The sequence below is a fragment of the Acinonyx jubatus genome, chromosome E4 (genome assembly GCF_027475565.1).
Source record: "Acinonyx jubatus isolate Ajub_Pintada_27869175 chromosome E4, VMU_Ajub_asm_v1.0, whole genome shotgun sequence".
NCBI classification, from domain to species: Eukaryota; Metazoa; Chordata; class Mammalia; order Carnivora; family Felidae; genus Acinonyx; species Acinonyx jubatus.
In genome coordinates, this window is record NC_069395.1 from 9,985,748 (window position 1) to 10,007,778 (window position 22,031).

Genomic DNA, 22,031 nt, shown 5'->3' on the forward strand with positions numbered 1-22,031 from the left:
TAGAACACGCTGTCACACTAGAAAGCAAGGAAGGTGTCAGTGACCACTGGGTGGTGTCCAAAAGGCTCCGAAGCCAAGCTGAAGAGACTCCCACTAGCCAAAAGTGGGAGAAATTGAGCACTGGTAAGAATAAGAACTACAGTGGATTGAAACACACCAACTATTTTCAAATTCATGACATCGTAATAATGATTAGAATAGAGTCAGAAGGAATACACCAAAAAACCCCTCTGGACATCTCTGGATAAAGCCAGGAAACCAAGTCATTATTTTGGGAACTATTTAAATAGAAAGAATCAAATATTTATACTATACAAACTAAATCTCAGTGTAAACAATACTTGGCTATGTTTCTTTTTGAAGAAATATCCCAGCCTTTAAATGAAGCAGCAACAATATAATCACCATATCACCATTTTACACTTGATCTTAGCCAAAAGGCCGAGAAGCGATCCCTTAACACCATTTTGCACCATAATATATTAACAGACTTAGTCAATGTCACCAATGACTAGTGACATCAAAAGTAGAGGGACATCCAGGGATGTTGCCTCGGTGGCTCAGCTGGTTGAGTTTCCAACTTCGGCTCAGGTCATGATCTCGCAGTCTGTGAGTTCAGGCCCCGCGTCGGGCTCTGTGCTGACAGCTCGGAGCCTGGAGCCTGCTTCAGATTCCGTGTCTCCCTCTCTCTCTGCCCCTCCCCCACTCATGCTCTGTCTCTCTCTCTCTCTCTCTCTCTCTCTCTCTCCCTCAAAAATAAACATCAAAAAAAATTAAAAAACAAAAAGTAGAGGGACATTTATACATTAGATGCCTCCTGCTGAAAGCAAACATCTCCTGTTAAGTATCCTTGCCAATCAGTATTGAAACTGAATCGGACTACCAATTCCCAGCAAATACAAAGAGTCAGAGAAACATGTTCAGTTACGCTGGGGAATGTAGTTAGCAAAATGCAGAACATGATATAGCCCCTAGAGGCCAAACAAACCGTTTCTTCAATGAATACATTCCAACAACAACAAACAAAAGGAGAAAATCTACAGGCAGAGGAAAGGGTATACTTGCCCTCCCACTGAAATAACTAGAAAACTGGACAAAACACATGAAAAACACAATTTTCAGGTGGAGAACAACAGGCCGCACACAACCATGACCGCTGAAGGAAGGGAAAACAAGGAGGTGAGCCTGCTGGTCAACCAGCTTCCTGCCTGGAGACACATTCTCACCTGAGCACAGGGAAAAGCCTCTCAGAGCCCACCAATCTCCCTGAAGAGGAGAAGGCCAGAGTTCAGGGAGACAAAGGTTACTGAAATGTGCAGGGAAAGGTACCACAAAGACGGGGGCTACAAAGAAAAAGAGTTCCAGAAATCCGTGAGGGGGTTTCCTTCAGTCTTTGCTGAATTTGAAGCAGATCTGCCCAAGGTAAGAATCTCTAAGGACGGGCAAAAAAACCCCCTCAGATGAAAAGAATAGCTGCCACCATTCTGAAAGCTGAACAAATCCCAGAGTTCTACACAGGCGTGGGAAGCAAATTGCGCTCCAGTCAGTTAGAGTGACCTGACATTGCCTGACATTCAGTAGATTCCAGAAGAATCACGCCTTAGGAGTAGGGCTATACTACCCCTAGAGTCAAGACAACTATATACACAATCTTAAAAAAGTCTTAAAGGGGCGCCTGGGTGGCTCAGTCGGTTAAGCGTCCGACTTCAGCTCAGGTCACGATCTTGCGATCTCGCGGTCCGTGAGTTCGAGCCCCGCGTCGGGCTCTGGGCTGATGGCTCAGAGCCTGGAGCCTGCTTCCGATTCTGTGTCTCCCTCTCTCTCTGCTCCTCCCCCGTTCATGCTCTGTCTCTCTCTCTGTCTCAAAAATAAATAAACGTTAAAAAAAAAAAGTCTTAAAAATAAGACTAGAAAGGATCAAGCTGGTCCACAAGTAACAACTGTCTAGCAAAGCAAACCTCAACATTTAAAAAAAAGTCACTAAAAACCAGGCACTCAACAATGTAACATTCACAGCACCTGGCATCCAGCAACAACAAGGAATCACTAGAATCACTATGTGTAAAAAAAGCAGGAAAGTAGGTCGACATGTAAAAAAAAAAACAAAAAAACCCCACCACCAACAACAAAAAAACCCACAGGAATATCCCATGAGTAGGAGAGAAATCAATCTATAAAAACAGACCAAGAGGGGCGCCTGGGTGGCTCAGACAGTTAAGCATCTGACTCTTGATTTCAGCTCAGGTCAGGATCTCACAATTCATGGGATTGAACCCTGAGTCAGGCTCTGTGCTACTAGCACAGAGCCTGCTTAGGATTCTCTATCCCTCTCTCTCTGCCCCTCCCCTGCTCATGGTCTTTTTTTCTCTCTCTCTCTCTAAAGAAAAAAGAAAAAAGAAAAAAAACAAAACAAGAAGTTGCAACAGAGATGACAATTGGCTTGAAAACATTTATTTTTTTCTGAAAAAATTTGAAAAGAATATTTTGAAGTTTACCTTGGCCATACTGACAAAAGGTGGAAGACATAAACAGAACCAAGTAGAACATTCAGAGCTGAAAATTAAATGACCAGAAATGAAAAATTCACTTGATGGGCTGAACCACAGATTAGATACTATGAAAGATGAATGAGGGGGCAGCACCTGGTGGCTCAGTCGGTCGAGCGTCAGACTCTTCTTGGTTTTGGCTCAGGTCATGATCTCTCTCATGGGATCAAGTCCTGTGTCAGGTTTAATCACTGAGCCTGCTTAGGATTCTCTCTCTCTCAGAATAAACTAATAAACTTTAAAAATTAAAAAAAAAATTTTTTTTAAAGATCAATGACCATGAAGACAGCAATAGGAATACCTAAACTGAAGCAAAGACCTAGAAAGCTGAAAAGCAACAAAAAAGAACAGGGCCTCAGTGACCTGTGGAACTACATGAAGTGGTCTAACTTACGTGTAATTGGAGTCCCAGAAGGAAAGGCAAGAGAGGAGGGATACAAAAAAATCTAAAGAAATAATGTGAAGACTCATCAAACTGTCCAGAGCAAGAGTGAATTTTACTAAAGGTAATTATGTTTCATTAACCTGACTTTTCTAAAAGGTGTTTATTCACAGATGACGTAATCACCTATCTACACAGAGAATCCTATGAAGTCTACAAAAAAGTCCTAGAACTAATAAATTCAATAAGGTTTGAAGATACAAATATACAAAACCAGTTGTGTTTCTATGTATCAGCACAAAACAATGGTAAATGACATGTAAGAAAAACACAATTTCACATCAAAAATCATGAAATACAAAGGCACACAAAATCTGTGTGAAACCTGTACCTGAGACCTACAAAATTCTGCTGAGAAACAAAAGATCTAAATGTGGAGATGAACTTACTTCATGGATTAGTTGCCTTAATATTTGTTGATATCGATTCTTCCGAAACGCATCTACAGATTCAACATAGTAACAAATAAAATCTCCAGAAGTTGGTTCTAAAATTTATATGGAAATGCAAAGGAACTGAAATAGCCAAAAACAATTTTGCCGATTCCGAGACCTACCATAAAGCTATACCAATCAGAAAAGTGTGTTATCTTAGGATAGAAATACAGATCAATTGAACAGAGTGCAGATGGACACACAAATATGGTCAGCTGATTTCTACTCAAGTGCCAAGGTAATCGGAAGGGAAAAGAAATGCCACGGGAGCAAATGATATCCATAGAAGAAAAATATGCAACTTGACAACATTCACAAAAATTAACACAGAACAGAGACCTGAGCATGAAAGGTATAACTATAAAACTTCTAGAAGACAGTATGAGAAAACATTTGCATCATTGGAAGGGCCTATGATTCCTTAGGCAGGAAACAAAATGCACTAACCATAAAAATAAAAATTAATAAAATCGTATTCACCAAAATTACAAATTTGCTCTTCAAAAGCAATGTTAAGAAACTGAAAGGCCAAGCCATAGACTGAAAAAATTACCCATAATATATATTTGACAAAGAAGTTATAACCAAAATACATGAAGAACTCTTAGATCTTAATATTTATGAGGAAAAAAATAATTTAAGAAAGGGCAAAAGAGGTGCGCCTGGCTGGCTCAGTTGGAAGAGATGTGACTCTTGATCTCCGGGTTGTGAGTTTGAGCTCCACACTGAGCGTAGAGATTACTTAAATAAATAAACTTTAAAAAGGGGGACAAAAGATCTGAAAAGCTATTTTGCACATGAACACACAACATGGTCATGTGAAAAAGTACTCATCATATATCACCAAGAAATACAATTAAAACCACAAAGAAGGGGGGGTGCCTGGGTGGCTCAGTCGGTTGAGTGTCTGACTTTGGCTTGGGTCATGATCTTGCGGTTCCGTGAGTTCGACCCCACATCAGGCTCTGTGCTGACAGCTCAGAGCCTGGAGCCTGCTTCGGATTCTGTGTCTCCCTCTCTCTGCCCCTTCCCCGCTCATGCTCTGTCTCTCTCTATCTCTCAAAGATGAATAAACTTAAAAAAAAAAAAAACCAAAAACCCACAAAGAAGGGTGCCTGGATGGCTCAGTCAGGCGTCCAACTCTTGATTTTGGCTCAGGTCATGATCTCACCATCATGGGATAAAGCCCCACGTGGGATTCTATCTCCTTCTCTCCGCCCCTCCCCACTCATGCATTTTTTCTCTCTCTCAAAATAAAAAAATAAACTTAAAAAATTTTTTAAAAACCCACAAAGACATATCTACTAGAATGTCTAAAATTTATGACCGATAATATCAAATGTTAGCAAATACGTGACCAAATGGAAGTCCCATAAATTGCTATGGAAGTATAAACTGGACAGTCACTCTTGAGAATTGTTTGGCCGCTCCTTTCCAGCTAAAACAAACTTACCATGTGGCAGGGCAGTTTCACTCCTAGGTATGAGTCCATTTTATACTTATAATTCTCCAACGGGCAAACAGAACCTACAGTGAAATTCAGTGTTGCCGGGAGCCAGCAGTAAAGGAGACACACTGACAAGGTACATGAGGAAACTTCTCTGAATGAAGGAAATGTTCCATGTCTTGGTTATGATTGTTTTAACATGAGCGAATACATTTGTTAAAACTCACTGAGCTGTATTCTTAAAATGGGTAACCTTTATTATATGTCATTTATATCTGACTAAAGTTGATTTAAGACATATGGCAACCTTCTATAATATCTGGACCCCAGCAAGATCTTGATTTGAACAAAAACAATTTTTAAAAGTAGGAAAGGGGATTTTTATGCCTAGTATTGGATGATATTAAGGAATTACTGTCAACTTGGGAATAGGACATGGATTCATTTTACAATTACTTCTGCTTTTGTATGTTTGAAACTTTCCGTGATAAAACACTTAAAAAATTAAAGCACCACTTCAAACATTCAGAGTTACTATACAGAAAAAGAATTAGATTCTACAAGAAGGAATCACGCAAGGAAACTCTAGAGTCAATAAGAGAATGAGTGAGCCAACAGGGCAACGTATGGCCCTGTAAGGTTAGGTTGTTCACACGAGGAGCTGTTGACACCCAGATCTCCTAACTACCTGCCAGGTGACTAAGAGGACATTTCTGCAATTAGTGAAGCTGGACAAGCTGCCCCCGAAGGTCCCTTCCAGCTCCAAGATTCCATCAACGGTGGATCCATGAATCTGACTTCTGGTCCAGTTTTCCTGAACAAGTCAGCACCCCAATACTCCCCAGCCTTACCAAAGAATTATCTATACTACTTGATATTTCACAAAAACTGTTTCAAGATATTTTCCATTTTCTCAGTTTTCATATATCTGATATGCCCTTTTCTTAAACCTTTCCAAAATCAGAATCACGCTTTATACCTCTCAGAATCTTCTATTCCTAGCACAACACTCTGCACATACTGGGCCATCAAAATGCTTTCTTGACAACACCTTTAAAGTCCATGTTACTTTGTAACATTGTGCACTTTTCCCTGGCCATTCCCGTCTGTGCCTTCTCCCACCATCCCCAAGCAGAGACCCTGTTTTATACCACATCTGTGGCCCCCAAGTGGGCCTAGAAAGGGACTCCGTGCATATCCACAAACAAAATGAATAAAGAACTCCTTCCACATCTGGAGGCTGTTAAATTTTTGAAGTGACAATGATTCATTCTGATGATAAAATTCAAATTCTGAAACTGCCTTAATCACTGAAAATTTCATTATTCTAACTGCGCAGGTCATACACACCTTCACCTGGGGGGCTGCTAACCACCACAACCATGGAGAAAGCTAAAAACTCTCCCCGGTGGCCTTTCTCCTGAATTCCCTGGGTACCCAGTGTTTTTATGCTTCCCTCTGACCATCCAAATGAGAAGCAGGCAGAGGGTGGTGAGATCCTACAAATGCCAGGCACTGCACTGAACACTTTATTATCAAGTCATTTAATTCTTACAACAATTGCAGTAGGTATTATCAGCATTTGGAAGATGTAGGACAGCTAAACGGAGCTCAGTAATTTGCTGAAGCTTCTCAATGATGAATCTGGGATTTGAAACCAGATAATCCTGGCTCAAAACTCATGCATTTTTATGGAACGGGGTGGGGGGGGGGGAATCCTCTTTCCTACACAAGTCTTGAAATAACAGAACGTAGTGGCAAAATACTTTTATGGAGGAGGATACTTTTCTTTACAGGTCCAAGGACAACTTGGCCTCCAGCTTCTGAAAAGCTTGCTCATTCCCACAATTTACCGAAAAATGTCCAATTTCAACAAATACCACAAGGGGGAGCTAAGTCCTAAAAAGCTTAAATATGCTTCCAGGTAGATTAAATGTCTCACTTGAATCCTGACTCCCTAAGAAAGATAAATCTGAATACTCTGCCATAAGTGACTCTTACTAAGACACAAATCTAACCACATCCCTTTCCGCTTAAAACCTTCCAAGGATCCCAATCCCAAAGAGCGTAGCACTACCTGTCACAACACACAACTTCCTTTACCTATCTCCCTATCTCCCTCCAAAAGACGCCCTCCAACCACACCCTCAACTATTCAACACCAAAAAGGCTTCCATGGCTTCCACAAAAGGCCTTCTCTTTGTAATACCGTCCATCTCTCTGAACATGTTATTTCCTCGGTCGAACCGCATGCTACCTCCCTCTCCTTCTATTCAGCAACACACATCAAACTCCCATTTGTCCTTCAGCTCCTGCCGAAACTTCTGACCTCTGCCCATCCTCCCACCACAAGGAAATCAGTGTATCCAACACATCATTCTCCCATCGGGAAAATCCTCTCTGCCCGTATCATACTGTGTCCCCAGTGAAGGTCTTTATCTCCCTGCTGGACTAAAAGGTCCTGCTGGGGAACAGCCATGTTTTACAGGTTTGTCTATGCCCGGCTCTGACACACCGCAGATCTGAGCTAAGAACCCATCAAATTATACACAGGTGACCCATTTCAGAGGCTGAAGTCAAAGGATCAGCAGTAATTTTAAGTTCTTGATCTCATGCTCAAGATCAACTCAAAAACCGTAATTAATCGATAACTCTATCTGAAGAAGCTATGTATGTCGAACTTACCGTCTTAGTTAAATAAATTATGAATGAATATATTATAAGAATTGCATTTTCCAAAGGTGAGACACTTGCTGGCTCTTCAGCATTTGTTTCTAGTTTCTTTTTTGCATCAACAGCATCAACAGGACTGCTTTCTGTTGGAATTATCCCTAAAATTGAGGGTGAAAATTAATATTTTATAATATGCTTTAGAGTAAGACTTGTTTCTCTTCGTTTAAAATATTTATCGAGTGCCCACCGAGTATGAGTCAGTGGCTTCTCTTAAAGACGTATACAGACTTATAGGGGCGCCTGGCTGGCTCAGTCAGTAGAGCACGTGGCTCTTGATCTCAGGGTCATGAGTTTGAGCCCCAAGTTGGGCATAGAGATAACTTGAGATAAAATTAAATCATATTTACTAAAAAAAAAAAAAAAAAAGACACAGTTTCTATAGGTCTTATATAAAGACGTATATAACTTATGTAATTATGCTCTTAAAGAATTCTAGAGAGAACAAAATTCAGAACACCCATTCGAGCCATCACGCCCTTCCATTATGAAATGAACGTATCTCCAACACACCCTACCCCTCACCAGATCTCCCATCATGTCTCTGGCAAAACACCTGCTCTCTGAACAGTATTTAGTCATGGGAATTGAGAAAAGCAGAATCTTATGGTTTTTGTTTTTTTTCCCACATGGACACAGTTGCATTTACCAGATGTTCATTCAGTGCCGGTGAAGCATTGTGTTAGAAACTTCAGGCAACCGCTGAGTAGAAAAGCGTCAGCTTGCAGACCCGCAGGTGGACTGCACCCGTGCTTAGCACGGTGTCTGGCCCCTGGCAGGTGACTGCTCCCTCACAGATGAATGACAGCTACACAAAAGAGAACAAGGTAAACGCCCAGAGACGCTAGCTAACGGGAACTGCTTACAGAGCGGGGGCTGGCCTAAAGCTCTGCTAAGCCTGAAAGGGTTTCACTAGAGGAGGTGGTGGGGAGGTGACCTCAGTTTGAATTAGTTGAGGCTGGGCCCGTTCTGTAAACAGCTAGGAGCTCAGCAAGCGGTTAGTGAGGGGCGGAGGAGGTGACTCTCTCCCAACCCAGCGACTCCATTCACGATGGATCTATGACTGTGACCCTGGGGAAGTGTCCACAGTCAGGGTGGCTGAGATGCACGAAGGGACATTGGGGAAGATGAGCCTGTAAGGGTAGCTCATGTCATCCTGTGGCAGAACTCGGAAGGACCGGGCAAAAAATCTGTTTTTAATTCTGCAAGCAGAGGTTTTCCTAGCCTTGAAAGTTTCTGAGCAAGAGCGTTAACGAGACATCGTGGCGTAGGACTCATTTTCAACAAGCTGAAAAAACTCTTTTGACTCTTTTTGAGATAAAGACTTTAGAACTAGAGAGGATGATACATGAATGCAACGTCCTTGGAACACGGGAGGCCTCTGATAGGTCATTTCTTCCCCAATTACAGAATTCCTGCCCATGCCGTGGCTTCTCCTGAAGGCCCACATGGTGCTACCAGGTCTCATGGGTAGCGCTTTATCCCGGGTTACACACCACAACCTCGAAGGACACAGAACCAGTAATGGTATCACACACACCACCCCCCACAGCGGACACACAAAATAACACAATTAGCCTTTCTTCAGTAGCAACCTGTTGATGCCATTATTGGGCTTGTCGTCTTGTTTTTAAATAGTCTCCTCAATCCAAATGAAGTGAGTTGCTCTCCACTGAGTGTTTGCTGCGCCCTGTGATTAATGCTGACACACTGGTGTCAGGCCACGCGGGACCACGACACCATGCACAACTTTCTGTACTGCTCCCCACGGCGTACAGACACCTAGGCATAAATATCCCCTTCACTGTTTTTAAGGTTTTTGCCATGTCCAGGTAGCAAATTAACACAAGACCTGAGCCACACTGTATTCTACTGGGGGCGGGAGAGGGGGGAGAAGAATTTGTGGGTTTTAAAGCAGTGGCTCTTGGGGTGCCTGGGTGGCTCAGTCAGTTAAAGCATCCAACTTTGGCTCAGATCATGATCTCACAGTTCAGGAGTTCAAGCCCCGTTACGGGCTCTCTGCTGTCAACATGGAACCTGCTTCAGACTTTGTCTTCTCTCTCTCTCTCTGCTCCTCCCCGCTTGTGCTCTCTCCCAAAATAAATACACTGAAAAAAATAAATAAATAAAGCGGTGCCTCTCAAACTTTCAGCTGATCAGAATTTCCTGGAGGGCTTGTTAAACACAGCTTGCTGGTCTCCACCCTCAGAGTTTCTGATGCTGGCTGGTCTGGTTGAAAACTACTGTTTGAGAACATAAGGCCTTTGAAGAATAATAGTTTAGACTGAAATTATTTACGTGAGTAATGACAGCCAAACATTGATATTTTGGTTGGTTATAGTCTCTGGCCTTTTTCCTACTGCTGACCTCCATCCATCTGCCTCAACTGCTTTTCTTTCTATTCTGGGGTTTCTTGTTTTTTAACACTCATTCATGCCTGTCTTATTCTCCCTTCGATTTCCCGCCTTTAGGAACAAATGTCCAGGGGCACCTAGCTGGCTCAGTTGGTAGAGCACACGACTCAGGGTCATGAGTTCGAGCCCCACATTGGGTGCAGAGATTACCTAAATAATTAAAAAAGGAAAAAAAAAAAAAAGAACAAATGTCCTAGAAGCTGTTGTTTATGACACACCTCTACTTTGTAGAAAAAATCTGCAAGTTTTACCTGGGTCTATGTCCTTCTCAGTATTCGGCTTCTGTGACACTTCTGAGCCACCCTTGTCACCAGTCCCAAGTTGATCCAACTGGCTGGGCTCTTTGGGAATCTGTGCTCTAAGGTCTTCTGTGTGATCTTGTGGGAAACTATCTTCAAGGAGTGGCTGTATTCCTACAGGGAAGAAGAATGCACTGGGCTGGCAAAGCCTTGACGATACTCCCCACTCGGCCTCTCCCACTGGGCAGCTCTCCCTCCCTGGTCACCCCCTAGGCACCTTCCCACTGCCCTCCCTCCACATGCCGGGATCCCAGGAAGCTCGACTGAGTGCGGAAATAAGAGTTTCAGTTGCTTTTGTCTCACTTACAGATGACTACAATTTACAAAGAAACCCATATTCCGAAGTATTTTATAAATAAACCCATTTGTGGTAAGGGGTTCAATATCCCTAACTCCCCTTGACAAACCCAACACATGCCCAACCAGGTGAATGTGCAGAAGAGAATTCCAGTCAAGGGCAGAAATAGGAAATGTCTACGCCACACAAAAAGAACACGAATTCTTTCATTCACAAGCATGTTTGTTTCACAGAGCTAGCGTTACCAAAGGCAGCTTACTGAAATAGCTTTCAAATATTTTCAGAGTACCTCTAATTGTCAAAAAGAGTGAGAACCCATTTCCTTCCCCAAGAGGCTTAGGGCAGAGTCCAATGTGACCCACACGAAAGATGAATTTCTTTAAAGCATCACAGTTTACCCTAAAAATTCATCAGTTTTGCATTCTAATGGAAAATAGGTCTGCTTTGATTACATGCAAAAATGTTCCCCTCCCCAAATTCAAGAAAAACTGGCCCTCTGGGAAGACAGCATTTATCCTGTGGCTTTATATCCCCCTGGTACGTTATCATACGCCACAGTTTAAATACCTCAGGTTGAAAAGCGTGGAACTAGGAATCAGGTTATGTTAGGAGACTGGCTCAGGGTCCGTTCAATCAATATTTACTGAAAGGCTTCCACATGTCAAGTGCTGTGTTAGAGAGCCCTGCATCCCGGTCATGTCCCTGGTTAATTCATCTGAATGCAAGAATCCGAGGGCCCAGGAGAAGTTCACTAACCTAAGTGACTGCTCCAAAGAGGCAAGAAAGAACATGACACCCACAAAAGATGAAAACTGAGAGGGGTGAGGATAAAGAAACTCTGGCAAGGCATCAGCTGAAATGTGATGCCAGCTCATCCTTGGTCAGAGAGCAGTTACTTCACGCGAAAGCCCTTTCGGAGGCTTCTGGTTGTGGAATGAGTAAGTTACAGGGGTGAAAGGTACAGGGTGGGGAATACAATCAGTGGTCCTGTAGTGGCCTGTAGGCTGCCAGATGGTGGCTACAGCAGAACGCACAGACCTGTCCCTGTCACTATGCTGTGCACCGGAAACTAACGTAACATTGTGTTTCAACTACACTGTAATTTAAAAAAGGGGGCAGCAGGGCGCCTGGGTGGCTCAGTCGGTTAAGCGTCCGACTTCGGCTCAGGTCATGACCTCGCGGTCCGTGGGTTCGAGCCCCGCGTCGGGCTCTGTGCTGACTGCTCAGAGCCTGGAGCCCGTTTCAGATTCTGTGTCTCCCTCTTTCTCTGACCCTCCCCTGTTCATGCTCTCTGTCTCAAAAATAAATAAATGTTAAAAAAAAAAAATTTAAAAAAAAGGGGGGGGCGACTGGGTGGCTCAGTCTGTTAAGCCTCCGACTTTGGCCCAGGTTATGATCTCACAGGTTTGTGAATTTGAGCCCCACATTAGGCTCTCTGCTGTCAGCACAGAGCCTGCTTCAGATCCTCTGTCAGCCTTGCTCTCTCTGCCCCTCCCCCCCTCACTCTCGCACTCTGTCTCTCAAAAATAAATATTAAGAAAAAAAAAAAGGAATTTACTCGGGGTGCATGGCTGGCTCAGTAGGTAGAATGTGCAACTCCTAACCTCAGTGCTGTGAGTTCAAGCCCCACATAAGGCATAGAGTTTACTTAAAAAAACAACACAAAAGAATTTACTTAAGTTACCAAAAAAATTCCTTTCATAATTTACATGAAACTTGTACTTTTTTAACAGGTTTACTTGGGGTGTCATTTTCTTGTTTGTAGCTTTCTCTTTACCTGCTTGTCAAGGTTCCTTTAGAAAATGCTAGCAATCTCAGGGTGCCTGGGTGGCTCCATCGGTTAAGCACCCGATTCCTGATTTTGGCTCAGGTCATGAACTCAACAGTCTGTGAGTTCAAGGCCCGCATCAGCCTCCATGCTCACAGCACGGAGCCCACTTGGGATTCTCCCTCTCTCTCTCTCTCTCTCTCTCTCTCTCTGCCCCTCCCCCACCTGCTCTGTCTCTCAAAATAAATAAACTTAAAAAAAATTTTTTTTAATAAAAAAAAAAGAAAAAAGAAAAAAAATGCTAGCAGGCTCAACTGTCCTAAGGGGAAAACAGGATGAGAAATCCTGACCCACGCTCCAGCCTAAAAGGAAGAAAGCAGGAAGGGACATGTGGATGTCACAGTGCTGTACCTCACCTTTAGGCACACTGCAAACTGTGGACAGAGCTTTACCAGGAAGGCAGGAGGCACTTCCCCAACCACTGTGCGCCCCACCTGCCTCTCAAGCCCAACTCCCCAAGGCCACAGGCAGGCGCTTTACCTTCCATGGCGCCAGCCCAGCCTTCCTCCGTGGGTGGAGCCGTCGCCAGCGGCGTGGTCTCCTCCATGGTGGAGTGTTTGTACCTCACAAAATAGATCAGGTCTTGAACATCGTCAAGGACCGCCGCCTCTTCAAATATGTTATTTTCCTTGGTGCCCAGCTCTCTGTTTTCGGTCACACGAGCGTCCAGCATCTTCTCTGCTATGCTCAGAATCTGGGACTCAGACGCACGGAAGACCTTGTCCAGGACTTTTTCCACATTATAGGGCAGGCTCTCCCGCTGCGCGGACTTCAGCTTTAATGACATTTCGTGGAACATGGCTTCCAGCTCATGGACGTCGAAGTACTTCTGGAACCGCCACAGAGACTGCTGGTCTTTAAAGAAGCTGCTGAGGATAGGCAAGTCGTTCACCCGGTCCCCGTGCGGCGGCTGCACAGCCCTGTGCGCAGGCCAGTGCCACAGGTCACCGTCGTGCTCCTCAACTGCAGACCCCTGGTCCTCTGTGTCCGCCACCCTCTCCAAGTCCTCCTGGTCCTCTTTGGAGAGTCCTTCCACCCCGGGCTGCTCAGCGGGCCCGGAGGTCTTCAGGTATTCCTCAGGGCCGTCTTGAAAATGATCAGAATCTTGATTCTCAAACACTTCCCCTAACTCTGGGGTCTCATTTTTTTGGTCAGGAGAGTCACTTCCTTCAGACGGTCTCTGTGCTTTCTTACCCACAAGAGGGCTTTCTTTTTCCACCACCCCACCACCCGCTTCCCTGCCCCCTGTGTCCACCCCTTTGCCCAAAGTTTCACTTTCTCTTTCAATTTCCAAGATATTGCTAGTTTCTTCTTTGTTTCCTTCTGCTTCTGCATCAGTACTAACGGTGCCTAACATGGCCCCTGCGGGGGCCTGCGGATGAACATCTAACCGCCCACCTTGAATCTCAGGGCTTTTTTCTTTAGACTGTTTTGCACTTAGAGCATTTTCATCCTCCAGTAGTTGTTCAGGGCCGTAATCAGCTTCTGCTTCTGGTGTCTCGGGATGGAAACCTGGCACTTCCAGGCTATCCACCTGGCCTCTTGTCTCCACTTCCTGCGTGCCTGCCGAGGGCTTGTAAGGAGCCGTTTCTTCCCCTGAGGAGTCCTCTTTGACCACTTCCTTGGAGAGCTGTAACTTCTCATCCATCTGCCTATCACGTGCATGGGCCACCTCTTTTCCTTGTGGCCAGGGAAGATTTCTTCCCACAGTGGGACCCTCTTCTTCCGGTTCTCTTGGCAAATCAACTTCATCTGGAGGGGAAGGCCTAGGCTGACCATCAGTCTTAAGACGCTGTTCCTCTTGAAATCCCTTGTGTGGAGGCTCCGGTGAAAGCGTGCGTGGTTTTGGTCCACTAACTAAAGCGTGCACTTCTTCCGCGTTGTCTTTGGATGCATTATGCGGACTAGCCCCCGGCGTTGGTGCGATGCCCACGGATTCTTGCTCCATCCCTTCCTCGGTCACTTGACTCCCTACAGCTTTGGGTGCCGCTTCACGCTCCGAGCCACCCTCCAAAATCTGCTCTGCAGGCTTTTCTTCATGGAGCATTCCTTTTGATGTAGGAACAGCTGCTCCTTCTAGGTCATTTTCTTTGTTATCAAAAGCTGATTCCGACATGTCTTTACTCTTTCCAGCAGCTGGCAAAGAGCCGAGGTCACTGCTTTGAGTAGGACCGTGTGCCTTCATGCCTTCCTGCTTCCCCTCCAGCCCCATCTCGGCCTGCACCAGGCCCTTCTTGGATTCCTCAACTTTCCTCCCGTTTCCTGTAAAGTGAATTTCCGGGTCTTTGTCATTATTTGTTTTAGGGGCCTCTACAGTCAAAAGCCCATCTTCTGCTTTTTGGGGGTCGGCATAATCTGGTGCTGATTGTGGTTTCCCCCATTTGCTATCTGGGATGAATGCGTCACCACCCTCCCTTCCTTCCTCTGGGTCAGAACTCCCTACATCCAAGCCTGTTTGTCTGTCACCATCTGTGAAGGAGATGACAGTATCCTCCCAGGTTGTTAGTATATTTTGATCATAGTTTTTGATGCCAGGGGGCTGAGTCACCTCAACCTTATCCTTTTCATTTGTATTCTGCTCTGTATCTGTTGGATATTTCTGAACTCCAGACTTCACTGGGACCTTCACATCTTCCCCAGCGTGTGTGAAGGTCAGTAATGGCAGGTCGTCCAAGTTTTCTTCATCCTCCTCATCTTCCTTGCCAACTGTGTAATACTCAGTATCCAGCTCCTCATCAAAATCATCTTCTAATGAAGTAACAAGTCTGGTTGTCTCATCATCAGAGACAAGGGCATCGGCAGTCGAGCCAAATTTGGTTTTTAAGTCCAGAGTCATTTCTTTTTTCAAAAGTTTATAAGCATCAATCTTCTCCTGTTCACTCGAGAGCTGAGACCCATTGCTGGTTTTGTTGTTTTCATTTTCCGGCACTTTCAGTTTATCTTGTAGCATTTCCTCAAAAGGTTCAAATGCAAGCTGGTCTCCCTGAGCATGATCTGCTTGACTGTTTAAGTGAGGGTGGTTCCTCTGAGCCCCAGATCTTTCCCTGAGTTCCTTAGAGTTTTCTGAGAACACACTTTCACTCTCCTCTGAGTCAAGTTCTCCTGGTTCAGGTTCAAGTTCAGATTCAGGTTCAAGGTCGCTTTCCTCAAGTACTTCAAGAAGTGTGTCCTCGTGCCCAGTTTTTTCTGTAGCTTTCTCAGAATCTCCAGGTGCAGAATTGTAAAATTCCAAAAATCCTAAAAGCTCTTTTACGTTGTAATTGTCAAAATCATCTCTTCCCCCATCAAAACAAACAAAATCTGTCTCCTGTAAAAGAAAGAAAAACATTAGCATGTCACTAAGTGTCGCAAGAGCAAACTCTTACCCGTGCTAATGAAGGCTAACCTCAAACTGGATCCAGAGGGGCTTCTGTGCCAACCTTGGGCAATGACTGTTCTTGGGTAGTGGGAGGGGAATAAAAGTGGGTATCCACTTTTCCTTGGTTTCCTGCTTCCACGGAGAAGGACTCCTACCTGAGTAATATTCCTGATTTCCCTTCATCGTCTCCTCCTGAGGACTCATGAGGCTGGTGAGTTTGCTCTGCACCATCTCTGTTTTCTGTTTGGGACCTGCTAGAGGGAACACATATCCTCTCCACTCCATGCTATAAGTTTTATAGAGACAGCCCCCTTGGGGAGGCTAGCTAGCCCTGTTAGCTAGCCCTGTCTGTGGCTGGGTATGTCTGTCTTATTCCACACGACAAAGTTAAGAAACCCATTACTTCTGCACACCCAAGCCGTGTTCACCAAAAAGTTTTATCAGTAAGTAATAGTGATACTTTGGTCTCCACATGCCTGACTCCTGAGTCTCTCAATTTGTTCTGAACACAAGTGGAGAAAAACAGGGTGTCATTTGTTGGGTTCCCCAACTCCCAGGAACTGTGCCTGATGTCTTGGGAATTCATGCCATAATAATATGCACAGGAGAAACTGGAAGATGATCCAGCTTCCCCATCACTGTGCCCTCCAGACTATCCTTATCTCTTTAACCAGCTAGAGACAGGCAGAATCACCTTGCTGTCAGGCTCTAAGTCTACACAGATTTTTTTTTTGGCTCATATTTTCTTGGCGCTGGGAAAGATAAATCAGCCTAGGAAGCCTTATTAAATACAGCCTTATTAAATTATAGGTGCATGGGCAATAAAAATTTAAAGGCACAAATAAGGGTGTCAGGGGGCTCCCCACTTAACTATTACCTCAAGTACAACTTGAAAACAAGATTCCGTAAGGAATATACTCTATTTTACATCAGGGTGGTAGGTGTCATTAAGGTCTGCTTTCAGGACTAGGCATAAACCTACATTCTTCCTTTCCTCCAATAATAAGCAACTTGACGTAAATGAGGCCATAAACGGAAAGTAAGTTTAAAAGCCAACACAGGTAATTCTCTTCTCCTAACTAAACTCTCACCAAAGTCTGAGGAGCCCTGACCAGTGCAGTAGGGATGAATTTCTTCTTTTCACCACATCCGTTTCCAAGCCACTTTCTTAACACTGAGGGAAGCATGCTGTGGAGGTACACTAAGAAGGCAGACTCCCAAACAAGTGAGGTCACCGCGGCCAATGAACTGCTGTCTCACACCTATATCCTGGGGAGTCTCTTCATTAGGAATGAGGCCAGACAGGTAATGGGGCTGATTTTATGACCCTTGAGACTACAAAGAAATGTTAAGTACAGCACTGGCTCTGAGACTTCATATATTCTGCCAATCTCATTCAACGATGGCCCTAGGCCAGCTGCCTGCATATCTGTAGCACTGCAAAAAAAACTTAAAAAACTGCTCAAAGATTTCTGAATGAAGGTAGGCATCAATTACCACACATTTTAAAACTCCAGAAAACAGGGGCACCTGCGTGGCTCACTTGGCTAAGCGTCTAACTCTTGGTTTCAGCTCAGGTCACAATCTCACCATTTGTGGGTTCGAATCCCATGTCCGGCTCTGCTCTGATAGCACAGAGCCTGCTTGGGATTCTCTCTCCCTCTCCCCATCTCTGCCCCTTCTCCCTTCTTTCTCCTTTTCTCTCAAACTAAATAAATTTAAAAAAAAAAAAAAAAAGTCCAGAAAATGATCCCCAGGACTAAGGATCCCAGAACACAGAATCCTTGCCATCACAGAGCTATGTCATGCACCCAGATGAATGCTTTATAGGATGTACAGTCAGTACCATGCAGATCTGAGACCAGACCTCTTCAGAATCTCTCAGGTTCCCTTTTACAAACCTGTAACGTAACTATAATCCCTTAAATCACTAAAGAATCAGTAATAAGAAAACCACTGTAGGGGCGGCTAACCATGTGACTCTTGATTTTGGCTCAGGTCGTGATCCCATCGTTCATGGGTTTGAGCCCCGTGTTGGGCTCTGTGCTGACAATGCACAGCCTCCTTGGAATTCTGTCTCTCCCTCTCTTTCTGCCCCTCCCTCGCTTGCATGCACAATCTAACAATAAACTTTAAAAAAAGAAAGAGAAAAAAGAAAACTATTGTAAATTGGCATTTCTGACCTAGTACATAGTTTAGCATTTAATCTGATTTCTCTACACTTAAAATGTCTAAGAGCTATTCAATGAGTAAAGTTTTCTAATGGAGATACCTTGTTCTTTAGCCTATAAAAAGGTATAGCTCTTAAACTTAATAACTAAGTACAAAGATATTGAATTCTTAATTTTCTCTCATATAAAGCAGCAAAAAGAAACCCTATATGACTGTACATATTAGACAATTACCAAATAATGACACAGTCTCCCATAAATTCTTTTCAAACATTTTTCTTTTTTTTCTATTTTTAAAAGTTACCTGATTCTAATTTAAAACCTGACACACAAATGTTAACTTGTTTTTTTCTGGCCCAAATACAAGGACTTTCAAAAATCATTAACTGACTATAACTGATGAATATGAAAGGCAATTTATAATTGAGAACCAAAAAAATTAAAATTAAAATTAAAAATCCATAACATAACTTACATCTGTGGGAACCCGTAGCTCCTCTTCGGTATATTCATGGACTACTTGGATTAAATCTTTCGGAAAATACCCAAAAATACGTCCAACCTATATGAAAAAACAGGCAAAAGAAACACATACCAATCAAAATTCTGTATAAGAAATACAAACGACAGACTTTTCAGCAGTGAGAGGAAACAGATAGATACGTAGGTAGGTACAACCACAAGAGACATAATTGCTATGATGATTACACGGATTATTATTCCAATGAAAATTAAGTACAGAATACTTTAAAGTCAATTTTTCTAAAACCACTGAAGTTTCCTTTCATCATGCAACTTAATTCTAAACACAGAGCTAGATTTCTGAAGTAGATAAAAGACCTACATAACAGAAAGTGTTTGTATATTTTATGGTTAAAACTAAGCACATCAGGTGCACCTGACCGGCTCAGTCGGAAAACTGTGTGCCTCTTGATCTCAGGGTTCTGAGTTCAAGCCCCATGTTGGGTGTAGAGATTACTTAAATAAATACACTTAAAAAAAAAAAAAAAGAATATAAAATTCCTAAAATAAGTGATGACTACAATAAAACAGCAAATATTTATTGATATAACGGGCTGTAGTAGCTTTTTCAAAAACTAGATTTTTGAGTATTTGCAGAGAAAATAAAATTCATACTACTCTACACAAGAAGCTTTAGTTTCATGCAAAGTAAACCTCTGGAGAAAATAACCCCATTTATCTATAGCACTAACAGTTAAAATACACAGAGCATCCTCCTGAGAGGCACACACTGTCCTCTACTGACTGTGTCTAGAAGGAAAAGCAGATCACTGGGAAGGAGGCTGAGAGGCAGATCCAATCCACCAAGGGAAAAAAGGCTTACTTATCACCAACTCCCAAAATAGCCTCATCAGGAGTGCTGTTGTAATATCTGGCAAATATGTGAAAGCCAGTCTTAGTACTAGAATACAGCCTTGAAGATTAGATAAGATAGGGTAATTAAAAACTGCTACACTGGCAGTTAAAATCTGAAAACTCTAAGAAACCAAAAAAGACTGCAGGATGAAAACTAAGAAACAGAAACAAGAGTCAGTTTGAGAGGCACCTGGGTGGACAGTTTGTGAGATTGAGCCCCACATCAGGCTCCACACTGACAGTGCAGAGCCTGCTTGGGATTCTCCCTCTCCCTCTCTCTCTGCCCCTCCTCCACTCACGCCCCAGCATGCGCTCTTTCTCTCTCAAAATAAATATATAAACTTAAAAAAAAGGCAATATAGGGGATGCCACGTGAGCAGTGCAAACAAAGTGCCACCTGAACAGTTATCAGACAGCAAGATCCCTTCTGGCTGGGCTGCTGAGGGCAGGGCTTCCCTAAGAAGGCACCATGAGAGGTGAATATGGCCAAAGGAAAATGCCATATATGTCAAGCTCACTTATCAAATGCTCCAACTCAACCACTTCACCGTGTATAAAACAGGCCTAGGTACATGGAAACAACTTTCCCAGAGTGAAGATTATCAAGAAATCTCACACAGCAGACTTGCAGGAAGCAGAACAGATCCTTCTTTGTACACAGTGACTCAACCTAAATTATAAGGGCTGAACCTAACCAGCTAGTTGGTCGCTCAAGATTCACCCCTAGGGAGGCACCTGAGCGGCTCAATCAGCTGAGTGTCTGACTTCAACTCAGATCACGATCTGCAGTCCATGAGTTCGAGCCCCATGTCAGGCTCTGTACTGACAGGCTGGAGCCTAGAGCTGCCTCAGATTCTGTGTCTCCCTCTCTCTCTGCCCCTCCCCCCCCCCCACACTCTCTCTCTCTCTCTGTCAAAAAAAAACTAAAAAAAAAAAGATCCCCCCCCCCCCCAAGGAATCTGTAACACCAACAAAATGAACCTATTTTTCCCCTTATGTAGGTTTCTCAAGCCTTATTTTCTGTTGTCTGGTATTTTATGGAAAGTAAGTTTCCACAGCAGGGACTGGATATCTGGAAGTTTGGATAATCCTAAGGACATGAAGAATTCTCACTCCTTTTGGTAAAGAAGCAGTCCACACATCACACTTCTTAGAAAGGAAAGGACGATAACTCATAAGGCTTTCAATCAGGTCACTCCTAGGGAATCTCCTCATTAAAAACATCAAAGCCTGAGTTTTATTTACAACAGTCGAAACATGGAAGCCAGCCAAGTGTCCATCGATAGATGAACAGATGAAGACATGGCGTGTGCATACATGCATGCACGTGCACACACACACACACACACACACACACACTGGAATATTACTCAGACATAAAAAAGAATGAAATCTTGCCATCTGCAACAACATGGATGAACCTAGGGGGTATATAATGCTAAGTGAAATAAGTCAGGCAGAGAAAGATAAATGCCATATGATTTCACTCATAGGTGGAATTTAAGAGATGAAACAAAGGAAAAAAAGAGGCAAATGAAAAAACAGGCACTTAAATCCAGAGAACAAACAGCTGGGTGCCAGAGGGGAGGTGGGGGGGGGGATGGGGGAAATAGGTGATGGGGATTAAAGAGCACAATTATTATGATGAGCAGCAAGTAATGTATCGAATTGTAGAGCTGCTATATTGTACACCTGACACTAATATAACCCGGTGTTAAATATTAATATATATTTATATATATTATATTAATATATATTTATATATATTATATATAAATATATATTAATGTATATTTAATATATTAAATATATTTAATTATACTTGAATTTAAAAAAAATTTTTTTAAATTTTAAAGCACGATGGAGTCCCTGCTTTCCACATCTGCCATCAGGGCACCTGTAAAACTGCCCGGGAAGACAACAGCTGGGGGCCCTCCAGGAGCAAGTGTCTGAAGAGTGGAGGGCGGGGGTGGGCAGCAGGCTGACCCAGAAGATGCAAACAAAACATGGAAACAAGAAAAACACACAGTGAAAAGGGCATTTTGCTCTTTTAACAGACCGGTAACAATATACATGATTAGGCTGCCTATTTCCAGACCTGCGAATCTTTCACAAATGTTAATGATTTAGAAAAAAAAGAGGGGCACCTGGGTGGCTCAGTCGGTTAAGCATCTGACTTCAGCTCAGGTCATGATCTCATGGCTCATGGGTTCAAGCCCTGCGTCGGGCTCTGTGCTGACAGCTCAGAGCCTGCTTTGGATTCTGTGTCTCTTTCTCTGACTCTCCCCCACCTTCTCTCTCTCTCTTTCTCTCTCAAAAACGAATAAACATTTTTTAAAAATTAAAAAATAATAATTTAGAAAAAAAGAAATACACAATCAACTTTAAACATGAACACCTGAAACAGTCCTGCACAAAGTTTACAGGATTAGGGCTAATGCTCACGGCAATGAAGTTCAGAATTTTCCGTTTTCGCCACTTCAACCTTTCCTGTGCACGGAGGAGCCACAGCTGATAAGGCTCATGACTTAATGCTGAGCAACAATAACCAGAAGCAGTTGGGCCCTGTTTAAGGAACAGAGCCCCCACCTAGGGCCAGGCCTGATGCCTGCTGGTGACACACAACCATCCTGTTTTCCCAGTCCAGCAGAGGGGACACGTGAATGCCATCAAAGACCCCAAGAAAA

General features: G+C 43.4%; 1 protein-coding gene across 7 annotated transcripts in view; it reads right to left on the reverse strand.

Moving 5' to 3' along the window:
* Positions 1–22,031, reverse strand: part of MIA3 (MIA SH3 domain ER export factor 3) — a 54,977-nt gene that overhangs the window by 29,663 nt on the left and 3,283 nt on the right. For all 7 annotated transcript variants that reach the window (XM_027075022.2, XM_027075021.2, XM_027075019.2 and 4 more), the window contains exons 3-6: positions 18,443–18,529; positions 12,919–15,745; positions 10,265–10,426; positions 7,555–7,700 (exon numbers count right to left, since the gene is read on the reverse strand). In XM_027075022.2, the coding sequence (XP_026930823.1) occupies positions 7,555–7,700; positions 10,265–10,426; positions 12,919–15,745; positions 18,443–18,529 (3,222 nt within the window). The remainder of the gene's footprint in view (positions 1–7,554; positions 7,701–10,264; positions 10,427–12,918; positions 15,746–18,442; positions 18,530–22,031) is intronic.